A 26,420-nucleotide genomic window follows, 5' to 3' on the forward strand; every position below is an offset into this window, starting at 1 on the left:
TTAACAATATTATGAGCCTGCACATGACTAAGGGCCTAATGGGTGGCACAGACAGTAGCAAAGTCGGGTTGGGGAGTGAAAAATGGATAGGACCTATACTTGCTAGGAAAGCCTTTCATGAAGAGACTCACCTTGAAGAGTGGAATGATGTAGCAAAGTGGGATGACTTGCAGTTATGGATTGTTAACACTTCCATTGAATCAATTCTACATAACAAACTCTTGAATATATATGAATTCATAATTTATATGAATTCCGATTCATAGTTGGAATATGTGCATCTTCAATTCAGAAAACCATTCATGTCAATATTGGAAACTAAAGTCCTGAAGGAAAGACTGGTGTTTGCTCGTTGTGGTAACCGCTGGCTGGTCCTGGAGCCTGCTGGCCTACATTCCCTCTCCTCAGCAATCTGTTCCCTTTCAGTAACTTTTACTGAATGCTCACTAATTTTTAACAGCCCGGCACACAGAGAATGAGCTTAGTTTAACTGCCTTCATTTTATTTTTAAATCTTGTAAATTTAAAATAGAATAGAGGCACAAAATAATTTCGGATTGAAAAAGAAATATGGTTTAAGGGCTTGTGGCTTCAGTTCTCTATATTTCTAGCTTTCAGTTGAACCTGTTGCCTAGGGGAGCAACTGTGCCATGCGCTGGTGCTCTGAATGAGTGAGTGATGGGCAGAGGCCACAAAAAGAAACCTTTAGTTTCCCCTTCAGGCTTTGTCCTTTATGTGAGTGTGCAGGAAGCCTCCAGAAAGCTTACATGATCTGAGTATTGAAATTTCTCTTCTGTATTTATCAAGGAATTGAGAGAATTTCAATTTTGGGGACTCTTGTTCATAGCCTAATAACCCAGCGTGGCAATAAAAATATTACTTCTGACTAGATGAAGATATTCTTTGTTAGGTTACTAAGTCGGGCAGACACGTATATCGCCAAATTGAAACTAGAGATAAATGCAATGTATTTTGAATGAGTTTTCTATTAGAAATGAGTCTTTTGATTAAAATAAAATCACAGTATTATGAATCACTAAAAAAAATATTACTAGAGAATGATTAGATTCTATGAGTAAATTTGGACAGTTTTTCAGATGTAAGACTAACAAATGAAAACTCTGTAGGCTGCTTACCACAAACAAAACAACGCTAAGTAATTTTCTCTCCTATTTCCTTCCTTTACTCAGATTATCCTATATGCCCATGATGACCTTCACTCACCCTTCAGGTACACATCAAAGTTACCTTCCAGATCATTCACGTGTTCACTGGAGAATGAGCATCGCTATTGATGAACAATGATGATCTCAGATTTACCCTAATGGACTTTAGACTCCTCTAAAGTCTAGTTCTGTCTTTTAAGACACATCTCCACAAATGCTTTTCCAGCCCTTAACTAGAATTTATCTTTTTCTTAATATTTATTTTTTAGTTTTAGGTGGACACAATATCTTTATTTTATTTTTATGTGGTGCTGAGAATCGAACCCAGTGCCTCACGCATGCTAGGTGAGCGCTCTACCACTTGAGCCACATCCCCAGCCCCTAGAATTTATCTTGATTGTAAATCAAAAGTCTGGGTTTTCTATTATACATGTTCTATCATGTCCTGTGTTACATCCCAGCTACCTTGAATATATCTTTTTTTCTACCAGTAGATCCTAAATTTCCTAACATGTCTTTATATCATCCTTATAAATTTGAAAGCTCATCATGGTTGAATTGTTTTGTTTCACTCAAAAAGACATTTTTCAACCTTTTGGCTAGGTGCTAAAGCACTGAGTTGGGTCATGGAACAAAGGATGTGTACAAGGGACATTGCAATCAAAAAAGAAATTAAGAAAATTGCCTGGAGGCATGGCAAAGAGTTTGGAATGGTTGGCACTTAGGGTTTAAATGAGGGAGCAATGGGCAACAGTCCAAATAGGAAAGCAGAGGACTCGTCATGAAGAATTGAGTTTCACAAATGAGGAAAATGAGACATAGATGTTATTTGACCAGCCCGGGTAACAAAGGACTAGAATCCATCACTTGATCAGACCTACCAACCAGGCCCAGCACCTCACATCGGCTCAGACAGTGATTTTGTGTTCCCACGCCAGTCTGGGGCAATTAGCTAGAAAAGATGAGGACAGTGATAGTGTCTCTAGCACTCTTGTCTGTGTAGTTAGGCTGCATTATACCTCTCTTTGAATTTATCACAGCAGCCTGAATGGAGGCAAGACCAAGAAGAGGCCAACAACCAAGAAATAGAGCGTACCAAAGGCAGCATCCAGCACTGGTCTCTAGTATGCCGTCATGACCAAGCTGAGCCCTGCTTAGTGACATGTAGACCAGGCTGTGAGCTATAGGCTGAGGCATATGTGTAGCGTTTCCAACCCTGCTATGCTTTTGGTGCTTCACCTTGAACATCACAGAACCAATATGTTCAATGACATCTAGGTTAAAGGAATAGGCAAAGGTTACAAAACTGCTCATATCCAGAGAACACATGTAATAATGTTCAACTCTCTAATAATCAAAGAAATCCAGAGAGAGAGAGAGAGAGAGAGAAACTTTTTTTTTTTGGTCAATCAAATTTGCAAAGATTAAAAAGAATACTAATAACTAATGTGGCCAAAGGCATGGAAGAATGGGCTTTCTTTCTTTTTCTTTATTTCACTTATTTATTTTTATGTGGTGCTGAGGATCAAACCCAGAGTCTTACACCTGCAAGTTAGCACTCTACCACTGAGCCACAACCCCAGCCCAAGAATGGGCTTTCTTATGAGGCAAAAAAGGTACAACTTTTCTCCAGAATAATTTGGTACTGTATTTTATAAGTTATTAAAACATGTTCATCCCTTGTCCTGGCAAGTCCACTTCAAAGAAATTTGTTCTACATAATTAATCACAGATGTACACAAATGCCAGTTTTGAACTGAGTTCACTTCAACATTATGACTGAAAATTGGAAATAGCTTTATACCAACAATAATAACATCTGATCACCATGGTACTGGAGTAGGTATATCTATTAACAGAGATGCAATGGTAGAATATTGTAGCACAGCATTCTTAGCTATAATGTTAAATGAGAACTGTAGGCTACACAACAGTCTACAGTGTAAGCGTTTTTTAAAAAAATGTATACAAGGATGCCAAGCATAGTGGTGCATGCCTGTAATTCCAGCAGCTCGGGAGGCAGGAGGATCACAAGTTCAAGACCAGACTCAGCAACTTTCTGAGACCCTGTCTTAAAATACAAAATAGAAAGGGTTAGGGATATAGCTCAGTGGTAAAGTGCCCCCTCAGTTCAATCACCAGTACCAAAAAAAAAAAAAAAAATGCATACAAGGGTGATATGTGCCTATACCCTGGCAACTTGGGAGGCTGAGGCAGGAAGATTTAGCCAGCCTGGGAACATAGGAAGATTTCATCTAAAAAAAATTACATTAAAAAACCCATACATATGTAACTGACATGTTGTTCAAATGGGACTCGTGGAATATAATCAGAAAGCATCTTTAGTTTTGTGTCCTACTTTTCCTTTAAATGCCACTGAATAAGAACAAGGGTGTTTCCATGACCTTTCTTCTCACTCTTATATAATAAAAGTCCTCTGGTCACTTTAATACAAAAAGCACAGCCCACTTCAATGGGATAATTAGAATGTCCAGTCCCCGGTTAATTCCAGCCTTATTCAGAGGATTCCGTATTCCTCTCCCACAGCCACCCCTTGCTTGAGTTGCCTATAACAGTGAGGAAGGATCCATCCTTCTCCTTTTCCCTGTAAGCCTCTTCCTCTCTTCTCATCAGTGATTGGTTTTAACCACTCCAAGGCTGAAGTGGATGGTGGTCAGTGGGAAGAGAAGTACTAGTTTGGAGGGGAGTTATATACTGAAAAGCCCTCTCCTGGCTGGAATGGTTGGGCTGATGTTTAAATGTGCCTCTTGTCTTGGGTGTATTTGTGTGGTTTTCTCAGAGATGGCCTTGGCCAGGCCCTGTAGTGAAGATCTTTTGATGCAGATGATAAGCTTTCTTCTGCTTTCTGCTAGGAACCCAGTGATTTACCCACAACCTCTTTCTTTTACCCCTGAAACTGGCTTTAAAGGACATGAACTGTGAGAATCCCATGTCTCCTCAGCCAATCCTGTGGCCCCCCCATGTCTTGTACATGGGAAACATGCCATTTTTGCCTGAGAAACCCTGGAAATGAAGACTGCCCACCAGTGAGCTGTGCACTCCACTCTGCAAGCTGAGCAGCTGGCTAGCCCCAGTTTTCAAACTCAAACTTCTCAGGCAGGAGTCTGAAACCAGTCTGCCTTTCCCCCACAGCATAAGGGACACAATTATGCTCTTTCAGTAGTAATGTTGAAGACTCTCTCTCTAAAGAAAATCTCCTTACAAATCCTCCCTCTGTCTCCACTCTCCTGACCCACTCTGGGGAAGGGGACTTGTAACTCTTTTTTTTTTAATTAATTTAAAAAAAAAATTTATATGTGACAGTGGAATGCATTACAATTCTTAACTCTTAACAGGACTGCTTTGGCTTTGTTTTTGTAAATTCAAGCAAGGAAATTCTTCTTACTGGTCTTTTCACAACTCACTTGAATATCTGGAATCTCTTGCTTTCACACCTCAGCTAAAAACGGAGATGGGCAGATTCCTAGTCCTGTTAACCCCTGTTTTAAAACAGTTGGGGACACACACACACACACACACACACACAGAGTGAGAAAGAGCATGAAAGCAGTATCTCTGGTCTTCCGGGGATTATGAATAATTTTTTTCCTTCAAACTTTTATGTAATTTCCAAGTCTTCTGCATCTTGTATAATTATATGTTCATAATTTTAAAAAATTAACTTCAAACAACTTTTAAGTGGCAAAAAAAACCCCTCAATTTTGTTGATACTTGAAATTTCTTGTCCCCATGTTAGGAATTCCCTGTGTAAGAATTCCTACATTGTTACTTATGGCTGGGCATTTTAGTTATGCTCTTTTAGGTGATGAGGAACATACATTACTTTACTACAAATGTAGATGGCACTTTATGATGAGGGTACAGGAGAGAGAAAGGAAACAGCCTGAGCCGGGCAAAGCCAGTTCTTGGGAACAGGAATGCTGATCAAAATACAGCAGCATCTTTTAAGGTCTTCAGGGAATAGTCCGAGAAGGGCAATAGCAGGGTCAAATGGTGGTTCCGTTCCCAGCTTTCCCAGGAATCTCCAAACTGCTTTCCAAATTGGCCGCACCAATTTGCAGTCCCACCAGCAATGTACAAGTGTACCCTTTTCTCCACATCCCTGAAGACCTTAAAAGAGCATGCTACAGGGATACTGCCACATCGATGTTCATAGCAGCACAATTCACAATAGCTAGACTGTGGAACCAACCCAGATGCCCTTCAATAGATGAATGGATAAAAAAAATGTGGCATCTATACACAATGGAGTACTATGCAGCAATAAAAAATGACAAAATCATAGAATTTGCAGGGAAATGGATGGCACTAGAGCAGATTATGCTTAGTGAAGCTAGCCAATCCCTAAAAAACAAATACCAAATGTCTTCTATGATATAATGAGAGCAACTATGAACAGAGCAGGGAGGAAGAGTAGGAAGAAAAGATTAACATTAAACAGAGACATGAGATGGGAGGGAAAGGGAGAGAAAAGGGAAATTGCATGGAAATGAAGGGAGACCCTCATAGCTATACAAAATTACATATAAGAGGTTGTGAGGGGAATGGGAAAATAAACAAGGAGAGAAATGAATTACAGTAGATGGGGTAGAGAGAGAAGATGGGAGGGGAGGGGAGGGGGGATAGTAGGGGATAGGAAAGGTAGCAGAATACAACAATTACTAATAGGGCATTATGTAAAATTGTGGATGTGTAACCGACGTGATTCTGCAATCTGCATTTGGGGTAAAATTGGGGGTTCATAACCCACTTCAATCTAATGTATGAAATATGATATGTCAAGAGCTTTGTAATGTTGTGAACAACCAATTAAAAAAAAAAAAAAGAAAAGGAAAGGAAAAAAAAACCAAACAAACAAACAAAAAAATACAGCAGCATTCTGGCGCCAGTCATCACATGGAACTGCTCAGTGCCTTTCACTGTGTTTCACAGCCTCTGTGTCACTGTAGCTTGTCTTACTTGTCATTATGATTTCAAGTCACACCAACAGGAAAGACGTGAATTAATTGTCAGTCACACTTCAAAATAGAGCTCATCAGCTGGGCAGCATTCTTGCTTATGTTTAGTTTTTGGGTCAAGCAAGAATCCTCAGGTCAGTTGATTAGGGCTAGGAGTGCAAAAAAAAAAAAAAAAAAAGAAAGAAAGAAAAAAGGCAGGGGCAGGGTGGATCCTATGACCCAAAGCATAGCAATTATCCACAACTATTTTACTATGAGCAGGACAGGCTCCCTCCACATCCTGGGTTGCCAGTTGCTAGAAAAGTCGTCCATCTTCTCAGACTACCATGCTTAATTCATTGCTTCTGTGACTTTAGTCCTGTTTTTGAATGATGGTAAAGAGAATAGAGGTACCAGGATGATTTTAAATAAAACAAAACAGTGCGAATCAGATATCAAGATTTATTTTCCTATGCCAGACATTTCTTTGTCCAACCCAAAGAAAACAAATATTTTTGCTAACAGGAGAAAAATGACTCAAAGTTGAAAAAATATTGACTTTTAAAATGTAAGGTCATTGTTAATAAAGAATAGGACACACCCAGATACATATACCAAGTAAATAGTTCTATTCATTTCTACTTTTCTTCTATAAAATGCACCTGGCATCACTGCATTAACATTTCTATTCATTTTCAAGAGATTGGTTGGTTGTTTATACTGAGTACAATTATTTTGAACCAATTCATGATGCACAGAGACATATTCAAAGTACATAATATCCTCCAATGGTATATTATCATTTGTATTGTGTGACAAAGCTTCATTTAGGCCTTTTCTCCAAAATCCATTGAGATTTCATGATAAAGTGTTTCATAATACATTGCAAAGAGTGATCACAAATTGTGTTTGTTTTTGAGATTGAGAAAGAAGAATTTATCTACTAGAACCTGAATAATGATGTCAAATAATAACATAGAACAATAACATTACCAGAAAAATTTCTGAAAAAAAATTTCTTATATACTAAGTCAGGTTTCCATAAATAAGTTATGTAATTTGCAGTAGATGCATGCATTTGTACTGCCAGTATTACTTCATTTCTCCCCAGGTACAGATTTTCTGATAGAATCACTCTAGTACTGCTTCACAGGAATATGTCTTGGTAAATAAATGTAATTACATTTAAGACCAAACTTAGTAAGTTCTTCTGAATGAGATCTTACTCATGTGTGTGTATGTGTGGAACATCTCATCAGCAGAGTAATAATTCTAATGATTACTTTTTGTAGAAAGATCTAAGGGGGAAATGTTCTAAGTAAATCTCTTTGGAATGTGGTTCTTCAATAATTTCTAAAGAAGTGGAGTGCCTCAGCCAGGCAAAGCCAGTTCTTGGGAACAGGAATGTTGATCAAAATACAGCAGCATACTGGCATCATTTTGTCAGTTGATGAAAAAAGCAGTGTAAACACAGCACTGATCTTTGACAGGCAGTTTTGCCAAAGAAGACTTGGAAAAGGCAGGAACCATTTGAGTAAGGATTAGTTCAAGGATTAAGTCTTTTTAAAAATATATTGCAAACTGTAATACAGACCAATGAGCCCATCAAGCTTTCTTAACCCAGTGAGTGAATCCTGCAATTTATAACTCAAGAGACTTTCCTCAACTCCATCGTTCCTGGGAACCCAGGAACAATACATTCATGGTGATGACATTCAGGAAACCCCAGGCCACTTTCTGAGCAGTTTGTGGCCTACATCAAAGACTGAATACCTATTTGAGATCTATCTTTCTTGCCTCCTGGCTTCTATATTTGATCAGTATGTGAGGATGAAGTGGGAGAAGAGGAAAACCTCACATTGCAACATTAAATTCCTTAAAGTTGAAGCTCATTCTGGAAAGTTAGATTCAATTTGAGTTGGTTTTCTAACATCTTTAAGATGTCATGATATGGAGGGTGAATTAAGTTGAATATCATTGTGGGTTTTAATTAGAGAATGAAAAGTGAATGTAAGGTAATCTTGCAACCTGCCTGCCTGGACCCAGAATAAACTATGGGAGCATCACTTTTCTCTAACCTTGTAAAATTGCCTAGGCTTCTCCTTCTGTCTTCTTTTCGTGGCCGGACACATTGTAAAAATAAGCATTCAACTTCATTCTTATTAATGAAAAACAAAGGAGGGATGCACCAGAGCCTCAGGAGTACAGTTGTGTCTTGTTACCTAACTCTACAGAACCAGCAGTACAGAGGATGTGGTCAGAATTTAGGATGTAGTTGTCTTTGGAAAGAAGCCATGAATAATATAATAAACAAATCCAAGGTGTTGAGATCATACACTTTATCTATGGATCAGAACTAACCTGTCTTGCAGTTGTGCTAGTAACAGCCTGACAGGAGTCACTTACCTCTGATACTGCAGCTCTGCACAGCTTCCCTGCACTTGTAGAATCCTAACATCACCTTGCGAGTCTCAGTGTAGGATGTCTGAGCATCTGTGTAAAGGGGAATAAGAGGGATGCAAAAGCTAAAAACTTCAAGCTGGGGTTGTAGCTCAGTGGAAGAACGCATGCCTAGCATGTGTGAGGCCCTGGATTTGATTCTCAGCACCACATGTAAGTAAATAAATAAATATCCATTGACAACTAAAACATATTTTTAAAAAACCTCTAGTTTGAAATTCTTTTGTATTCATTTGTTGGATTATTCAACAAATATGTATTCACTGCTTTGATGTGTACAGGAATTCTGGCATCTGACTTAGGGAGCTGACATCTAGTGACAAGGCAACCAGCCTGCAAAAAGTTTAGACACACTACAGAGAAAGTTTATTCCAGGCAAGCCCTGAATAGTTCAAGCACTGAGTAAAATAAACTGGAAATTATTGTACTCACTCAACGAATGGGGTCTTAAGCTAGGTGGAAATCTAACTTTTTTATTCTCCACTTACAACCTCTACAAGTTTTTCATCTTTCATAGTTTCAGGGTTTTTTACTGTAAAATGAATGTTGTTGTCTTTCGGTGTCTGCAGGGGTTGGTTTTAGGATCCCTCAATGGATACCAAAGTCTATGGATGCTCAAGTTTCATATAAAGAATGGTATAATACTTGCATATAACCTGTGCACACTGTCCCATATTCTTCCTTCGTTCACTTCTCTCTCTCTCTCTCTCTCTTTCTTTTTCTTTCCCTCTTTCTTTTAGACTGGGTCTTGCTATGTTGCCCAGACTGGTGTCAAAACTCCTGGGCTCAAGCAATCCTTTTAATCAGCCTCTGAGCATGGGGACTACACATCCATACCACCGTACCTGACTCTACATACTTTAAAGCATCTCTAAATTGCTTATGATAACTAATACAATGTAAATGCTACGTAAATAGTTATTTTACTGTATTGTTCTGGAAATAATGGCAAGAAAAGATCTGTGCATGTTCAATACAGCCATTTTTTCCTAATATTTTTATTTGCAGTTTGTTGAGTCTGGGATGGGAACCTGTGACTATGAAGGACCTACTTCATGGGGATCCTGTGGTCATTTAATTTGACAGTTTTTGTGGAAGTGCCCAGTGAAGCAGCTGTCATGTAACTTATACCTAACATTTAATTCTAGGACCACTTTACCCTGCAGGAGACAAGGTGCTGATGCAGTGGGCAGGTTTTGTTCAAGTTCACCAACATCATGAAGACACTAGAAATGATACAAAAATAGTGTCTTCATTCAAGTTATTGGCAGTTTGAATCTGGAATCATGTTGTCCTCTTCTTGCTGTTTCATTTTAATCATGTAATGGACCCAGAGAAAAGCAGCAAAAAGAAAGGTTGAGGACATGAATGGACAGTAGACACAAGAGGACAACCTGAAAGGCTGGGATGGTGTGGGCTGGAACACAGAGGTCTGAGGGAAATAGAGTTGGGATCTCTGAGATCTCAGACCAAGCTAAATGGGGATTTGTCATCCACATCCTGGAACATGAGGCCATTTCCTTTGAGACCTTTGTAGAAGTCTGCTTAGACTCACAGCAAGTGGGATGGCACCACAGAGGCTCCAAGTCAGCCCCCTCATTTTATAAGTGAAGAAATCCATGTTCAGAGAGAAGAGTTTCCCAAATAGATATTCATTCATTCACCAAGGGCTTATTAAGTCCCTGGCCTACATCTGACATCATTCCAGAAAACAAGACAGGCAAGGTCCTCGCTATTATGGATTATATTTTAGTGGGGAACATGGAGACAATAAAAAGAAAATAAATGAAGATGATGATTTCAAAAGAAGATTAAGGAGATTAAGAAAAATATACCAAGTAATGACAAAAAGTGACTATGGATGGGAGAAGGGACTTTTCTTTTTTTTAAGAATTTAACCTTTATTTTTTATGTAGTGTTGAGGATGGACCCCAGTACCTCACATGTGCTAGGCAAACACTCTACCACTGAGCTACAACTCCAGCCCAAGAAGGGATAATTTATTTTGAAAAGTCAGGGAACACCTCTGCAAGGACATGACATTTTAGCTAAGGCCTAAATGAGACAAAGGAATTGCTGTGTGTCAAAACAGTGAGGAGCATTTCAGGTGGAGGCTACAGCAAGTGTGAATCCCAGTAGGAACTAGCTTGACTTGTGAGAGGAACAGAAAGGTGGTATGGTTGACGGTGGCAGAAAAGGCAGAGGTCAGATATTATATGAAGACCATGAAGTTTAATGGTATTCTAAGCATGGAGAGAATTAAATAGAGAAGTGACACAAAATGGCTTACATTTATAAAAGATTGTGTAAAATAAAATTCATATATTGACCCAGGGGAAAAGGTCAGGTAGTCAGTGTAGGTAAGAATAAGAAGGATCTAGTAATGAGAAAATGGGCTAACAACTGTTTTTCAAATCAGGCAGTTGACATGGGTAAAAACCATGAGAGTTTAGAGGATGACAAATAGTTTTCCAAAGAAAGAACAAAAGAGTTGCTGGTGGTTATTTTTCAAAAAATTTTTAAAAAAAGAAAAACTTTCGTGTTTGTGTTCCTAGTCACATATATGGAAAGAAAGGAAAGATGACGATCAATGAAAGACAGAAGTTCTGAGGGCTATAAAAAAGGCAAGTCGCGGGCTGGGGATGTGGCTCAAGCAGTAGCGCGCTTGCCTGGCATGCGTGCGACCCGGGTTCGATCCTCAGCACCACATACCAACAAAGATGTTGTGTCTGCCGATAACTAAAAATAAATATTAAAAAAAAAAAAGGCAAGTCGCATCCCTCCCACATGCTTTTGGGCTCTGAAAGTCCCCTTCTTTCCAGGGAAGTCTGTCCTCTGTCACTATTTTTTTTTTACTTATTTATTTATTTTAATGTGGTGCTGAAGATCAAAACCAGTACCTCACACACAGACAAGTGCTCCACCACTGACCACAAACCCAGCCCCTCTATCACTTTTTAAAATAAATCCTGCTAGGCTTAAATTACCCAGCTGCTCCCTGTGTTCATTCTTTAACTCCATGAAACACAAACTGTCCAGTCATCAATAAGACCCGTATCTGTAGGCTATTGTTTTAGACTGAGCTCCTACACTAGTCCCCAATAGCCATTCCAAAATGGAGTCATTTGTGTTAAATGTCACATAATCAGACCCAAACTTAAAAGAAATCAAACACAATAAGAAAATATCCCAAAAGATAAGGTTTTCAAAAAAAATCACAACAAATCATCAAAACCATCAGTCAACCTGAGCCAACATGATAAGAAAGTCCCCCTCTACTTTAGTTCTTACAATGAAAGTAAACCTGAAATAACCTTACATTAGCCAATATCTTTTATATATTCTGTTATTACTTTGATCCTGCTCAAGCTACTTTATAAAAATCATCTGTTCTGCCATGCCCAACAGAGCTATTTTGTAGATGGGATGCTGTCCAATTCATGAATTGCTAATAAAAGACAATTTAATCTTTAAAATTCAATTTGTCAAAATATTGTTCTCTGGAATTTTCTTTGGCTGCTGTGTGGAGTCTGGATAGAAGGAGATCCAGATTAGAAGGTAGGAGGTTCCTGCAGCCTTCCAGATAAGAAATGGTGGTAGTTTGGGCTGGGGTTGTGGCTCAGTGGTAGAGCGCTCGCCTAACACCTGGGTTCGATCCTCAGCACCACATAAAAATAAATAAATAAAGATATTGGTCCAACTAAAAAATAAATAAATATTTTTAAAAAATAAAAGAAAAAGAAATGGTGGTAGTTTGGACAAGGAATGTGGCTGTGGAAATACTTGATAGACTGCAAGCCCCAAGAAGGTGAGGACCTTTGTCTCTTGTACACTGTGTGATTCAAGCTCCTAGAACAGTATCTGGTGCATAATTACTGCTCAATAACTATCAATTGAATCAAAGAATGGTTAATTTCAGAAATTTGACAGGAATCCAGGTTTATGATAAATACAAGTATAAGCTCTTCCCAGTTTATATACATTTGCCTTTTTGTGTTTAGAATAGTATGTGTTTTTAGATCTTTTGATAAAATTGATGCAACACTTGTAAGCAATTGTGCAGCCCAAATCTTGGCCTCAGCCATTGTGTTTCAGCACAGTGTGAGTGATGGCCATTCAGTGCAGTGGCCAGCAGTGGGCCTTCCCAGCCAGTTCCTCATCTTGAGTGTGACATCTGAGCCTATCTGCCCTGAAAGCTTTGGTTTTGGCGGAAGCATGCTTTTGATTTGAGTACAATGTGGAGATCCAGGAGGGGATCTATTATGCCTAAGCCAAATAGTTGATGCTTTTGATTTTCCTTACAGGAAGGAAAAGCCCTAAGGGCCATTCTCTTCCTGATGTCCCCCTCTGTTGTGTTTGAGATGGTGATACAAATTGTCCACCCCAGCACTCTTCTCTATAAACTCTGCCTCCCAACCTGCTCAGCACTTCATCTGTGCCAAACACAGACCTTTTGTGCCTTAACGCAATCCTCACAAAAGCACCATGAGAAATCATCCCTCTTATACCCACTTGATATATGAGAAAACTGAGGCACAGAGAGATTAAAATCGTACAAGTAATAAAGGTTAAGGACAGCATTTAAATCAATAAGTCTGAATTTAATTTAGCCTGTCAGTATTTTAACATCCTCATTGATAAAGTGGGAAATGGTGACTATCGACCTTCACAAGGGTGCTTGTGAAGATTAAATTAGTTAATATGTATCACCGTGCCTGGTCCAGTAAAAGCACTGTGTAAATATTAGCTATAATTAACTTTCTGATACTAATCCTATGAAAAACTTACTTCTTACAGACATGATTTCAATTTGTGTGCAGAGTCACATCTCTCACAGTAAATATTGACTGAGTTGCTTTACAATGATGGCATGAAATTTTTGTAGAATTCATTCGTTACTCCAAAAGTGGTGCAAATCTTTACTGATTGTCCTTAAGTCAGGAACCATGCTGAGCCCTGAGGAAGCCAAGTGAATGAGCCACAGTTCCTGCCCTCAAGGAGCTGACAGCCTAGTGAGACAGCCATACAGGTACATACATGGCAAGTAATTCAATATAATCTGGTAAATATGGAAGTGATCCTGGGTGCTTTCTGGTATGGTTTAGGTAAAAGGCACAAACAAAAAGAGATCAGGTAAATCTAGGAGGACAGAAGAGCCCTGGTGGCTACGAGGGGAATTAACAGTTCAACTCCAAGTTGAACCTACAGCGGGGCAGCAAGTATTTTCTACAGAACCTTCTTTCAGGTGACTTTAGGTAAGGGATCACTCACTGTGAGCTGAACCCGTACCGCAATTACATGCCTTTATTTTTACTTACATCATTTCTATTTTCCTTCTGTTATGACTTTGTGTTATATTAAAACAAACATTCCGAAGGGAACAATGATCAATTGTTAAAATATAAAGCGATTTTCTTTTATCCATGGTGTGCAGTCTGGATCACAACCGGAGTTTAAATGGATTTTATCATTGAGCTTGGTTTGAATGCTGGTGCCGTTGTTGTGTTGCTGCCCTTTGAGTTCTAAAGATTTGTTGTTGTTGCTCACTTTACCCTTTTTCCTTATCTGAGCTTTCCTTCCTGCAGACTTCCCTCTTGTGGTTTAACTTTGCCATTATCAAAAGAACACATTTTCAATATACCTCTTTGGTTTTCCTAGTCCCTGCCCCTCCCTGTGGGCTGAGCCAAAGACCAGCTCTGATGTCAAGCCAAAGGCTCTCAAATAACAAATCTTTTCAGAGGAGCAACAGGGGAAGAAGTGGCTAAGAACTCACACTTGTCCTTAAGCATTCTTTAGTCAGCGAGCACAGTAAGAAATCTTTACCTGGAAATATCACCTTTCTGAAGCAGGAAAACAAAAGCAACATTTTCCAAAGATGGTGAGTCTGCTTTGGGGATTCAGCATTTTGAAGAGTTTCTGCTTGGGCATACTGATCTATTCTTCATTGTGACATTAACCCTAGTCTAAACTGTGACTCAGGAACTAGTTCCTGCCCCATGCCTTACATTTGTGCTTTCCTGGGTGTTGTATCAATACGAAACAAAATATGTTTGAATTCCTGTGTGAAAGGAAAACTTTTACGCTACTTTGATCACCTGTGAATAAAGAGGCAAATGTGCTTTCACAGGATTTAGTGTACTTGAGAAATTCATTCTGGGGCTCACCTATGACTGAACCTGTGAGACATGAATGGGTGGAGAGTTTAAGATTCCTCAAGAATTTGGCAAGAAGTCCTTAAAGCCTAGAGTAGAGGTTGATAGTGATCAGGATTCCTGGCTGCCTGGAAGACAGAATAAGATGTAATGGGACAGTCACTCACGGGAAAGTCATCTGTGAAAGAAAAACAACATACATACAGAAGCCAAGGAAGTAAGAAAAGTGGGAGACAGGGGGAAGGATACAAGTAGGGAGATAAAAAGAGAGGTAAGAACAGCAAAAAGAGGAATCGATACCCTTGGCCAGAGGACCTGATAAAGGGATCTGTTTTGAAAACTGTTTGAAAATTTGCTGAGAAGATCATGAAAACTATAATTCCTATTTTCTGGCTTAGGGGACTTGTTTGCTTTTAAATTTTGTATAACTGCTGTCTTTCCAGCATATTTGGATTATCATCACCACTTGTGTAATTGGTAAATGTCACTGTATGCTCATACAGTTGTATTGTTCACTAGTGGGGTTAATAATACACAGAGACCATAAGATATGTGGTTAAGAGAACACAGGTTTGAGAATCAGAAGCATGAGTTCACAGGACAGTTCAAAGACTCTAGCATGCCTGGTTTGCCAGGCTTCAGTGTCCTCCTGCAGCATTATCACGAGGATTAACAATAATGGCTGCAAGATCCTGGAGATAGGAAGAGCTCCATACATATCATCTGCCATTATTTTTTATTATTATTATTTTACCTGCAGAGAAGGATATAGAATCAATTATGTCTTAAGGCTCTTGTCAGCCTAAGATGTTTCACTTAAATGTGATTTAGCAATGCTGAGGGTTTTGACCACAGATTTTAGAACAGAAGAGATCTTCAAGGTAATCTCATCTATCTCTAATTTCTAAAAATTATACACAACAAATCACCTCAAAACTTAAAAGACAGTTTCTGTTTATTAGCTTATGATTCTGTGAGACAGCCATTTGGGCTGGACCCAGCTGGGCTGGCCACCTGGGATCACTCAATTGTTTCAGGCAGGGGGAAAGGTGGGGGGATGGGGGGGTTGTAGTCACCTGGATCTGGATGGACTAAGATGGCTTTGCTTACATGTCTGGCAATTGGTGATGGCTTTCAGCTGGGTCTCTGTGAATGATCTCACCCTCAGGGACACTAGCCTGGGGCTTTATATTACAGTGGTCTCAAGATTCCCAAAGGGAGAAGGCAGAACCAGTAAGATCTCTTGAAGCCTGGGCTTAGATGTCTCACCATTTCACTTCCACCACATTTTGTTGGTCTAAGAAAGCACAAAGCCAGTCCAGATTCCAGGGTGCAGTGAAAGAGATCCTACTTCTTGATGGGAGGAATGGCAAAGTCACATTGCAAAGGAGTGTACCTTCAGGGAGAAGAGGAATTTTGAGGCTTTCTTTGCAAACAACCTACCATATCATCTAGCCAGCCCTCTTTTACAAATGAGGAAAAGTTAAGTAAAGAAAAGTTAAGCCAAGAAAGTTAAGTGTGTAACCAATTTCATCCAGCTAGAACCTAACTCTGTGCTCTTTCTATTATCTGATGATAACTCAAGAATGGCCAGAGTTTGAGAAGGAACAGGAAAGAGCAGACATGAAATGGGAGATAAGGAGACAACTATCATTTACTGAGCACATTCTCAATGATTGGTACATAATTACTAGTCATGGAAATAAAGGTAAGGACAAAGACTTGCTCAGAATAAAGACAAACAAAGGTGACTAGTGAAGGTCAGCAAGGGAACAAATGGGGAAGAGAAAAAGGAAGGGGTTTGGGATTCTTAGCTCAAGGCTGGAAAATCAAGAAAAAAATAAATTTAACTTGGGAAAAGGAACCTGAAAGGAGTGGCATGTCCAGGAGGTGCCAGGACGAAATCCTCAGCAGACCCAGCAGGGTAGGATTCATGTAAATGAAGAATGGCATTTGGACTTGGAACTGAGGGCTGGACCCAGCAAGAAAGGACCTGATTTAATTTAGTCAAGTTGATCAGCCCCAGGGTAAAGCAAATTAGAAGTGTAGGCAACAGTCCCTTGTGATATGTTGAGTCAGTCTGGATTAATTAAGCAGACAAGCTGTGTACTGGTAATTTATATATATATGTCATTTATAACCCTGAGTTCCTGACATTGGCCTAAGTGGGCTGTACACACCAAATGGATGGCCATGTGTGTAACAAATCAACACAGTTAAGGAAGAGTCTCGTGCCACTCAGGCTTGTTGGAACTTGGTTGAATTCTGTTTACAAGCACGTGTTATCCCCATTAGGCTGAGATATAAAACACTGCCCTCGAGTTTCACATATTACTGTGCCCTTGATTTTTAAAAATTTTTTTTTAGTTTTTGATGGACCTTTATTTATTTATTTATTTTTTATTTATTTGTATGTGGTGCTGAGAATTGAACCCAGTGCCTCATGGAGGCTAGTCAAGCGCTCTACCGCTGAGCTACAACCCCAGCCCCCCTCCCACCCACCCCCGGTGCCCTTGCTTTTATAATCAGAAATTTCTCTTACTTGCTGATGTTGAACTTACTCACCAAAACCGCACTAATTTTATAATTGTTATGTTTTTAGTACAAGAAGCTAAGGCAACCACCATAAACATTCAAATAATATTTTATTGGACACAGACTCTTGAGTGTATAAATTTAAGAAGGCATGTTCAGGTTCCCAGAGAGTAAGAAGAGTCACTTCTTACTTCAAAAGTCATAACTATTTTCATTTTGCTTCTTTAGTAATAATAATCACAGCTTTTGACAGCCTGAACTTTGGGTTTTCTGGCTCATGATTGAACATGTTCATCCACTCTCCTGACAACCATCCCCAGGATCAGCCTTGAAAGATTTGTGGTTTGAAAGCTTCTGAATTTCTTCAAAATCTTGCCCCATTCAAGTATATACATGCCACTACTGCCTGAATGTCATTTCTCATTGCCTTCAAGAAACAAATATTACCATAAACATATCTACAGATTAATTGTGTTTTATGTACTCCATCCCTAGCTAGAATGAGGTTTCTGTGGCCCAACATTCAAAGTCTAATGAAAATAAAAACTTGGATGAAATAAGAAAAAGGAGTTACTTTTTATTAAATATATCTCATTCCAATGAAAAATTCGAGGCACTGATTCATAAATTAACAAACACCCCCCCACACCCTGCCAAAACACAAAATGTAATTTCACACATATGAGAAAGTGTTCAAACCTCACTACTTATCAAAGAAATGTAGCATATTTTATGAAACAAAGTAAATAAGACTTCTAAAAAAGAAAAATAATTATAGACACAGTACCATTAAAATATTAAATTAGGAAAATAAAAATACTTAAAATAATAATACCCAGCCTTCCAAGGATGGGTAGTTCTTGTACATTACTAGAAGGAGTAATATTGTTTATATCCCTTTTGATAAGTATTTTGGTAGTTCATATAAAGAAACACAAAAATATTTTGACTCCTTGACTCAATTATTCTTTCAGAGACGCTATAAAAATAGAAAATGCACAATGACATCTTTTATTGCAATATTTACAAGGGAGAATCTTCACCAGGGGAAGGGTAAATAAATTATGGAAAACATACTAACTTGAATATGATGCAAATATTTAGTAATTGCCCTGAAGATGAGTAATGTTAAAAGTATTTTTGACAAAGTGTTAAGGGATTTTTTAAGATTATATAGGCATGATCTCTATGAATGGCATTTACTTAGGTAAATCTGACATCTAGGAGTCTTCCTTGACTTGTCTCTGCCCTTAAACCCCCACCCCCACCAAATCATGTCATCCTTATGGACACCCGGACTCAATTTTACCCACTATGTCACTCTGAACACTTTCTACTTCACTTCAGCTTCACCATTATCACCCTGATCCAAGCAGATACCTCTGTTTCCTACAAGTAACCCTGACTGGTCTCCTCTCCCCCACTGGAGTCTACTTTCCACCTGTAGCTAGAATGAGCTTTTAAAAATGCAAATCCGATGTGTCACACCTCTAATGCTTTCTCATTGCTTCAGGATCAAACACCAAAGCACTTAATCTGACCCCTAGCACTGCATGATCTAGTGGCTGTCTCTCTCCTCTCCCCTTTGGTTAGGCTTCCTCTCCCTGGCCACCCTCCAGCCACAGGGCTATTGTTCTCCAGTTACTACTTCTCCACCTAGGATCCCCCAGCCCACTACCCTTCACCTCATCCTTTATCCTTCCAGGGAATCTTCACTGTGGTCTCAGGCAGGTCCCCTAGTTGCATGCTCTTGTAGTACCTATTTACATTTTGTTGTTTATTGTCCCTTCCCACCCTGAACACACACAAATATAAATCCTCCCACCCCAGCAGAATTTAAATTCTGTAGGGCAAGCATTCTTTACCCAGGGTTCAAACATACGTTGAATGAATAAGTCACACTTACCACTATTATTACATCTCTATTGTTACTGGACTCATGTTCATTTCTGCCATTAGACTGTCAGCTACCTAGAGTGGAGCCAAATCTGTTTTTTTTTTTTTTTTTTTTTTTTGCCAAATCTGTTTTGCTCACTATTGTAGGCCAGCAAGCGTATCATTCAAGGCTTTATGCAGATATATATGAAATAAATTCTATTACAACCATATGAAAAACACAGAGAATAAAACACATTAAAAAGGCAATAATGGATATATTAGGATTGTAGAAATATGACATTTTTCTCTATCTTCCACAAATATGTAATGCAAAAATGTTAAAATAAAAATTCACAAACAAAAAGAAACATCTTGTTCTGGGGATATATCTCAATAGTGGAGGAATTGCCTAGCATGTGAGAGGCCCTGAGTTTAATCCCCAGTACTGCTGAAAAAAAGAAACAGCTCCATGTGTTGTACTGATAGAATCAACATAACAAAAAAGCTAAACATAGAAATGATACCTATAATTATTTTACTCTAAAAGATCAGACGTTTTCCTTTGTTCCCTAATGTGTCCAAATGATTGCATCATTTTTACATAGTCATGCTCATTAGCAAAATGCTGTATTTTGTTTTTGCCATTTCATGTTAATTCATGTGAATTTTCTTAGGATTCTCTATTGCCTGCATAATTATGGTTAGCAACTACATGGATGTTCATTAAATTTGTGTGCTTGGGAGTAGCTATTGCTTTAAGATATATTTCCTGAAATGGAATTCAAAATGCATGAGTATTCACAAGAAAATATTGATGTCTGAATCTATTGACAATGAGATGGATAAAAACCAGGCAGCTATGGGTATGTGTGCAAGGTGCTAGAGATGGCAGTAAGCTGTGATTATTTTTAAAAGAGAGTCCAAGTTACACCAAGCCTATAAGGGGAAAAATAAAAGGTTATATTTATATTGGGCATTCCGAAGTCAGGTAGCTTGACCTCCTTCTGAAATTAGATTGGTATGTGGAGAAGTGGAAGAGGGTGGTGCTGACTTTGGGGAACCAACAATTAGGGAGGGTTTCCAGGAAATAGAGGTCATGTCCCAATGTGGGACATTAGTAAGGTGTTAGAGACAGCTTGAACTTATTAGCAGCCCTATGAGTGGCATATTTTATACACTTATGTAAATCAAAATCTAGGAGTCTTCCTTGACATGTCTCAGCCCTGAGCCCCCCAAAATCACTCAATTCCAGTGGACATCTGAGAGTCAATTTTACCCCTTAAGTTGCTCGGAGTGCTTATGCTTTTCTTCAGCATCACCACCATCACCTTGGTCAAGTAAACACCTCTCTGATCAAGTAAACACCTCTCCCTACCAGCCCCTTGACTAGTCTCCTGTCCTCTACTGCTATCTAAGCAAGGGATCACCTATAGAATTGTGACCTCATGCATATTGAAAGATGCCCTGCAGCTTTGTGTGGATTTCTTCTACTCAGTAGATCCAGCAGAGGCACAGGACTCTAAGGGCAGCTCTGATGCCCCATCATTCAGCATTGGTTAGAAGAAGATACCTGGGAGTCTCTTAGTCTATTCTGGTAGTAAGGGAAGTCTCAATAGACAGGAGCTACCAGGTATCAGAGAGTGGCCATGGCAAAAGAGGAGGCACTAGTGCAAATTCTGTGGGCTGAACATAATGATTGCTGCCTAATGCTTTTCAAAATGCAAGTCTGGGCAGGATGACCTCTGGCTTCCTTCTTGAATATTTTTATAAAACAGCAGTATCATAGCCCCAAGCAGAAGCATGAGTTACAGCCATCTCAGTTCATTGCCTTTAACCCCAAATTGGCCATTCTGGAGACATCTTGCTCACCATCTTCTTAGCAATACAAAGACCTTACATTGGTTATTTACATCAGGCCCAGGATAAAAGATGACAGCTGGTTGGAACCCAATAAGAAGCCTAACCTTTCATTAGCATTATACAAAAGCAACTACTTTATAAGTTACACACTGAGCCCTATATTGTCACCGTGTTCTTCAAACTCACCTTTCTGCTCTGCCTAGGGAGATTTCCTGTTAGATCTCCAAACAGTTCTAGGGTCCTTCTGAAATTGAGCAAAATGGTCAACTTTGAAAAAAAAAATCACAACTGGAGATTTAAGTAAAGACTTAAAGTGGCATTTTCTTTTTTTTTAAATTGATTTTATTTTTTTAAATACACGACAGCAGAATTACAATTTTTATTACATATATAGAGCACAATTTTTCATATCTTTGTGTATAAAGTATGTTCACACCAATTCATGTGTTTATACATGTACTTTGGGGTTTTTTTGCATTACAAGTCTTATTACACATATGTACCACAATTTTTCATATTTGTTTGTATATAAAGTAGGTTGACACCCAATTTGAGTCTTCATACATGTACTTTGAATAATGATATCCATCACATTCCACCATCTTTGCTAATCACCTCCCTCCTCCCTCTTCCTCCCTCCACTCTTCCCTATCTAGAATTCATCTATTCCTCCCATATTCCCCCTCCCTACCCTACTATGAGTCAGCCTCCTTATATCAGAGAAAACATTCCGCATTTGTTTTTTTGGGATTGGCTAACTTCACTTAGCATTATCTTTTCTAACTTCATTCATTTACTTGCAAATACCATACTTTTATTCTCTTTTATTACTGAGTAAAATTCCATTGTGTATATATGCCACATTTTTTTTTATCCATTCATCCACTGAAGGGCATCTAGGTTGACTCCACAGTTTAGCTATTGTGAATTGTGCTGCTATAAACATTGATGTGGTTGTGTCCCCGTAGTATGCTGTTTTTAAGTCCATTGGGTATAGTCCAAGGAGAGGGATAGCTGGGTCAAATGGTGGTTCCATTCCCAGATTTCCAAGAAATCTCCATACTGTAAAGCAGCATTTTCATTTGAAAGAAGACTAAACAGGAAAAGCAGGAAAGCAAAAGAAGTAGGTAGGATTTCAGGCCTGGTGTTTTCAAGGTGCAGAGGATATATTTAGGCTTTCAATAAACTTTCCTGTCTATCTCAAATTCCACTTTTCCTTACAACTCTAGCATTAGCCCTGTGCTCATTCATGGGTTTTCATGTCTTCATGTTTGAAGAATTCCATTATCTAAGACCATTCTATTCAACAATTTATTTTCTGCATAATAGCTTTTATCTTTGGCCATGGAATGGATGAGTAAGCAACCTACCTATTATATTCACTATGAACCCCCATTGCCTACATGGGGCTTCAATAAACATTTAATTGATTAACATTGCCCAATAAACATTTAATGGATTAATGAATGAGTGAATGAGTAATCAGAACTAGGATATGCTAGTTTCTACATGTTATTAGAACATCTATCATTTATTTGCATTATTAGATCAGGTTTTAGCATATTGCTCAACCCAGTTTGTCGTCATTAACTCAACTACTGGCAAAAATTTTAGGTTGTCATGGTATTCAGAAGAACACATCTAATATATATATATATATATATATATATATATATATATATATGCATGCTTTGGTCAAAAGGAATATCTGACTAGTGCCATTTTTTCCTTAGACACATAGTTTACACTGTTCCTGCATTAGGCAGAACATAGCTCATCATGTGAGTTTGCATTAGATAAGAATGAATTTGAAGAATGCATTGATGTCCATCACATTCCGTTTTCTGCTTTATTTCAGCAAGCTTCAGAAGACAAAGAGGGATATCAGATGGCTTCAAGGAGTGACTGGAGAATGGTTTGAAGAAATTCAAAGAAAAAAGTTTTGCACTGAAACAGATGTTAGCCAAATGATAAAACAACCACTCACACACAGGCTAAGGATGGCAAAAAATGGTGAGTAAACATAGATTTAAATCATCTCTTCTTTTCCTTGTGGTACAGTATTATAGAAAATGGATCAGTGGATCCCCCATTAAACTAATCTATAGCTTAGAACTATTATAAAGTACAAAAGTTTCATCATATAATATACACTAAAAAGAGTGAACTGAAATTTTACTGTCATACTGTCTTGATAGCATAGCATTTGGAAACACAAACATGGATGTCAAAAAAGACCTGGATCAAACTTCCAACCTATTCATGCGAGTCTGTTCAAGTATTTGTTCTCTATAAACCTCAATTTTCTCTTCTTTAAATGGGTTTATTGCCTACCTCCTAGGGTGGTTATGAGAATTAAATACAGTTATGTCTACAAATAATCAGTCTGGAACACAGCAAGCACTTAAATAGATGGGGTTATGATGGAGAAGGAAGAAACAGGGGAGGGTTTCAGGAAAGGAAGGGAGAGGGGGAATGGGGAGGAAAGTGGGGAGGAGGCAGCAGAGGAGCTGCCATCCCTCTGAAACTTTGGTCAGCTTCATACATGACTTCAATTAGTGTATTCTATGGACATTCTAACCATGTGATTCCCAGCATGTCATTTAACTTTACCAGTCGATTAATTTTTAATCTATACATGAGGATAGTAAGACTTGCTCTCTCAGGACTATTGTGAGAATAACAAAGTGCTCTAGAAATTATAAACTATGAAAACAGAATAAAGTGACTTTTTTACTGGTAATCATATTGACAGTTATTGCATATGTTATCAACATTAGTAACACAATGAAACATGAAACAATATTTCTAAATTTATATACTGACAATATCTTGTAACTCTCTTAATAAACCACCGTACCTAAAAAGACTCGCAGTTCCAATTTTCAGATTAATCCCATATATACTGTGGTGACTTTGCTGTGCCCTTAAATTCCTATAATAATTATAAAGTCAGCATGCCCTAAAGTATTATGGTGTTATGGTCTGTATGGTATTATGGTATTATTGTCTTCAAATTTTAATAATTATATGTAAAACTATCACCTATACATGCATGCACTTACATAAACAGTTTATGTTGCAAATACATGTATGCTGAGAGACTTTTGGTAACAGACACTAAATGGTTTAATTTCCTTTTCCTTTACTTTCTTTGGTATAAAAAGTTATGAGGGCTGGGATTGTGGCTCAGTTGTAGAGTGCTTACCTAGCACATGTGAGGCACTGGGTTAGATCCTCAGCACCACATATAAATAAATAAATAAGGTTGTGTACATCTAAAAAAATAGATTAAAAAGTTATGATTTTAAAATACTAAAAATGAAAATTTCTAAAAGACACAACAACGTGAGTATTGGATGAGCTCCCAATTTACTACCATGAATGTTGGATATCCATGATGAGAAAGACTTACAGCTGGCTTAAGGCAAGAGATCATCTACAGAATTGTGACCCATGTACATACTGAAAGTCACCCTGCAGCTTGTGAGGATATTCCCTATTGGGCAGAACCAGCAGGGCCACAGGACTCTGAGAGGCTGTTCTGGTTCCCCTTCATTCCCAAGGTCTTCCTGCAAGGAATCCTGACCTGTTTCTAGACTGCATAGAGGGAGAGAGGGAAACAAGAGTGAAAGGTTCATTCTTTCATGTGCATTTTTCTGGAAAGATTTTAACAATGCAGAAATTCTTATGATTCTTTTTAGATCCTATGGAGTTACAAACATCAAGATCTAAAATTCTAACTAATCAAAAAAAACCCACATCTGCGCCTTCCCGACTGAGCTTCAGATCGTCATTTGCTTCCTTGTTCTCATTCAGAAAACCTGGGAAGGAGACTTTAAAGCTTCAATCTCTGGGACAGAAAGGGTGAGTTAAACTCAGATCATGTGACAGCTCCTTAGTTATTTGATGTCAGAGGCCAGTTGCCCATTTAGTTTAATGTTTGTTCTTGGAATTTCATACAGTAACAAAAGAAACAGGTCTTAGCTCAAACAATGACAAAGTTCTTAGGAAACCATGAGACTTGACTCACCTGAAATTCAACTTCTACTTAACTGCAACCGTGCTTGGTGATGCCCTTCGTGAATGATGGGTTAAATGTTGGGAAATAGTTATTGCCAGTTGTTCCACTGCTCCAATAGTATGTTCTTATGCTTTATCTGGGAAGATATTTAAATCAAAACTGCTCCTTTTAGGAGGATGTATGTCCCTGGTCTCATAAGGGGAGTTGGCGCATAAAGACTAGAAAAGAGTAAATATGAGATAAGCAAAAGAATACAGGAAAACAGAATTTCCAAAACAGAGAAGAGAAAGCAAGCATGATGGTTATCAGAAATATTGACAGCAAGCCATCCCTGTGTGGTTACCCAGGATTTAAATATAAGGTGAGGGAGAGGAAGCTTTTGGAGAGGTGGTAGCATAGTTCCAGATGGTTCCTGGTTTAGAACTGCAGAAATCAGTTTATCTTGACTCATTACTTTGTTGGATTGTTTCATGAAAAACAAGCAAGGCTATGCTGATGTGTATTTGAGCTGACTGCTAAATATTTCGGCATGTCTTCCTGGTTGCAAAGCTTCCCACCCTCTTAAGGTGTTGGCTTGGCACGTGATGTGTTCCCTGTGCCGTCAAACCATTCAGATTGCGTTACACAGCTAAATAAAAGGTGTTGGAGGTCACTGTTGCTGAAAAACAAGAGGCAGCAAGCAGCTGGTGGGGCGTGTGATGAGACTCCCAGGCTTGGCAGAGCACTGGCCTCCCCTCTTGGGTGGAAAGCAGGATTTTTACTTTCAGCTCTCACCTGAGGCTCTTTTTGTCTGATGAAATAAGGAAGAGCTGAGCAAAATGTAGATTTATGTGACTGTCCCTACCAGAATCACTTGAGAGGAAAAAGACTTCAAGTAGGTGAGTTACTTTCTTTTTTAAAATACTTGAGACACTAGTAATTCTTAGGTGGGGAATTTAAAACCAAGGAGCATTTCCTGCGAAGGAAATATTTGTTTTTTGTTTTTTTTTACTTGTTCTCTATTTATTTGTAAATTATGCAGTTCAAGGTACAAACACTGGTTTAATTGCTGAGAACAGTCAATGAGGCAGAATAAATCCCCAGGAAATATTTGTTTTAAAGAGAAAAGAAATACTCCCAGTGTGTGGTAGCTAGGATTTGTGATAGAATTTGTATTTTCAGTGATTTTCTCTAAAGCAAATTTTGTATGGCTGAACAGTCTAATATTAATAAAGTCAGAAAAGTTGAGAAACCTGTTAACTCTCTGGACAAGTTATTTCCAAGTTCATATTTCAAGATACTGTAAAAGTGAATCAAAGAAGATAAAAGGTCTGTAATCTTCACTCGTGGTGTCTGTCATGTGCTTTGGCTACAGATCAAATTGAAAAAAAAAAAAAGTTAAAACTTGC

The 26,420-nt window shown here is 38.5% G+C and overlaps 1 protein-coding gene across 1 annotated transcript in view; it reads left to right on the forward strand.

Annotated features, from left to right (window-relative positions):
- EXPH5 (exophilin 5) overlaps window positions 1–26,420 on the forward strand; it is a gene marked incomplete at its 3' end in the record, with an annotated part of 73,691 nt that overhangs the window by 22,617 nt on the left and 24,654 nt on the right. Inside the window, exons 2-3 of the mRNA XM_081279752.1 lie at window positions 22,867–23,021; window positions 24,713–24,875. Of these exons, the coding sequence (XP_081135878.1) occupies window positions 22,867–23,021; window positions 24,713–24,875 (318 nt within the window). The remainder of the gene's footprint in view (window positions 1–22,866; window positions 23,022–24,712; window positions 24,876–26,420) is intronic.

This window comes from Spermophilus citellus (genome assembly GCF_964194105.1).
Source record: "Spermophilus citellus genome assembly, chromosome: 2".
Classification (NCBI taxonomy): domain Eukaryota; kingdom Metazoa; phylum Chordata; class Mammalia; order Rodentia; family Sciuridae; genus Spermophilus; species Spermophilus citellus.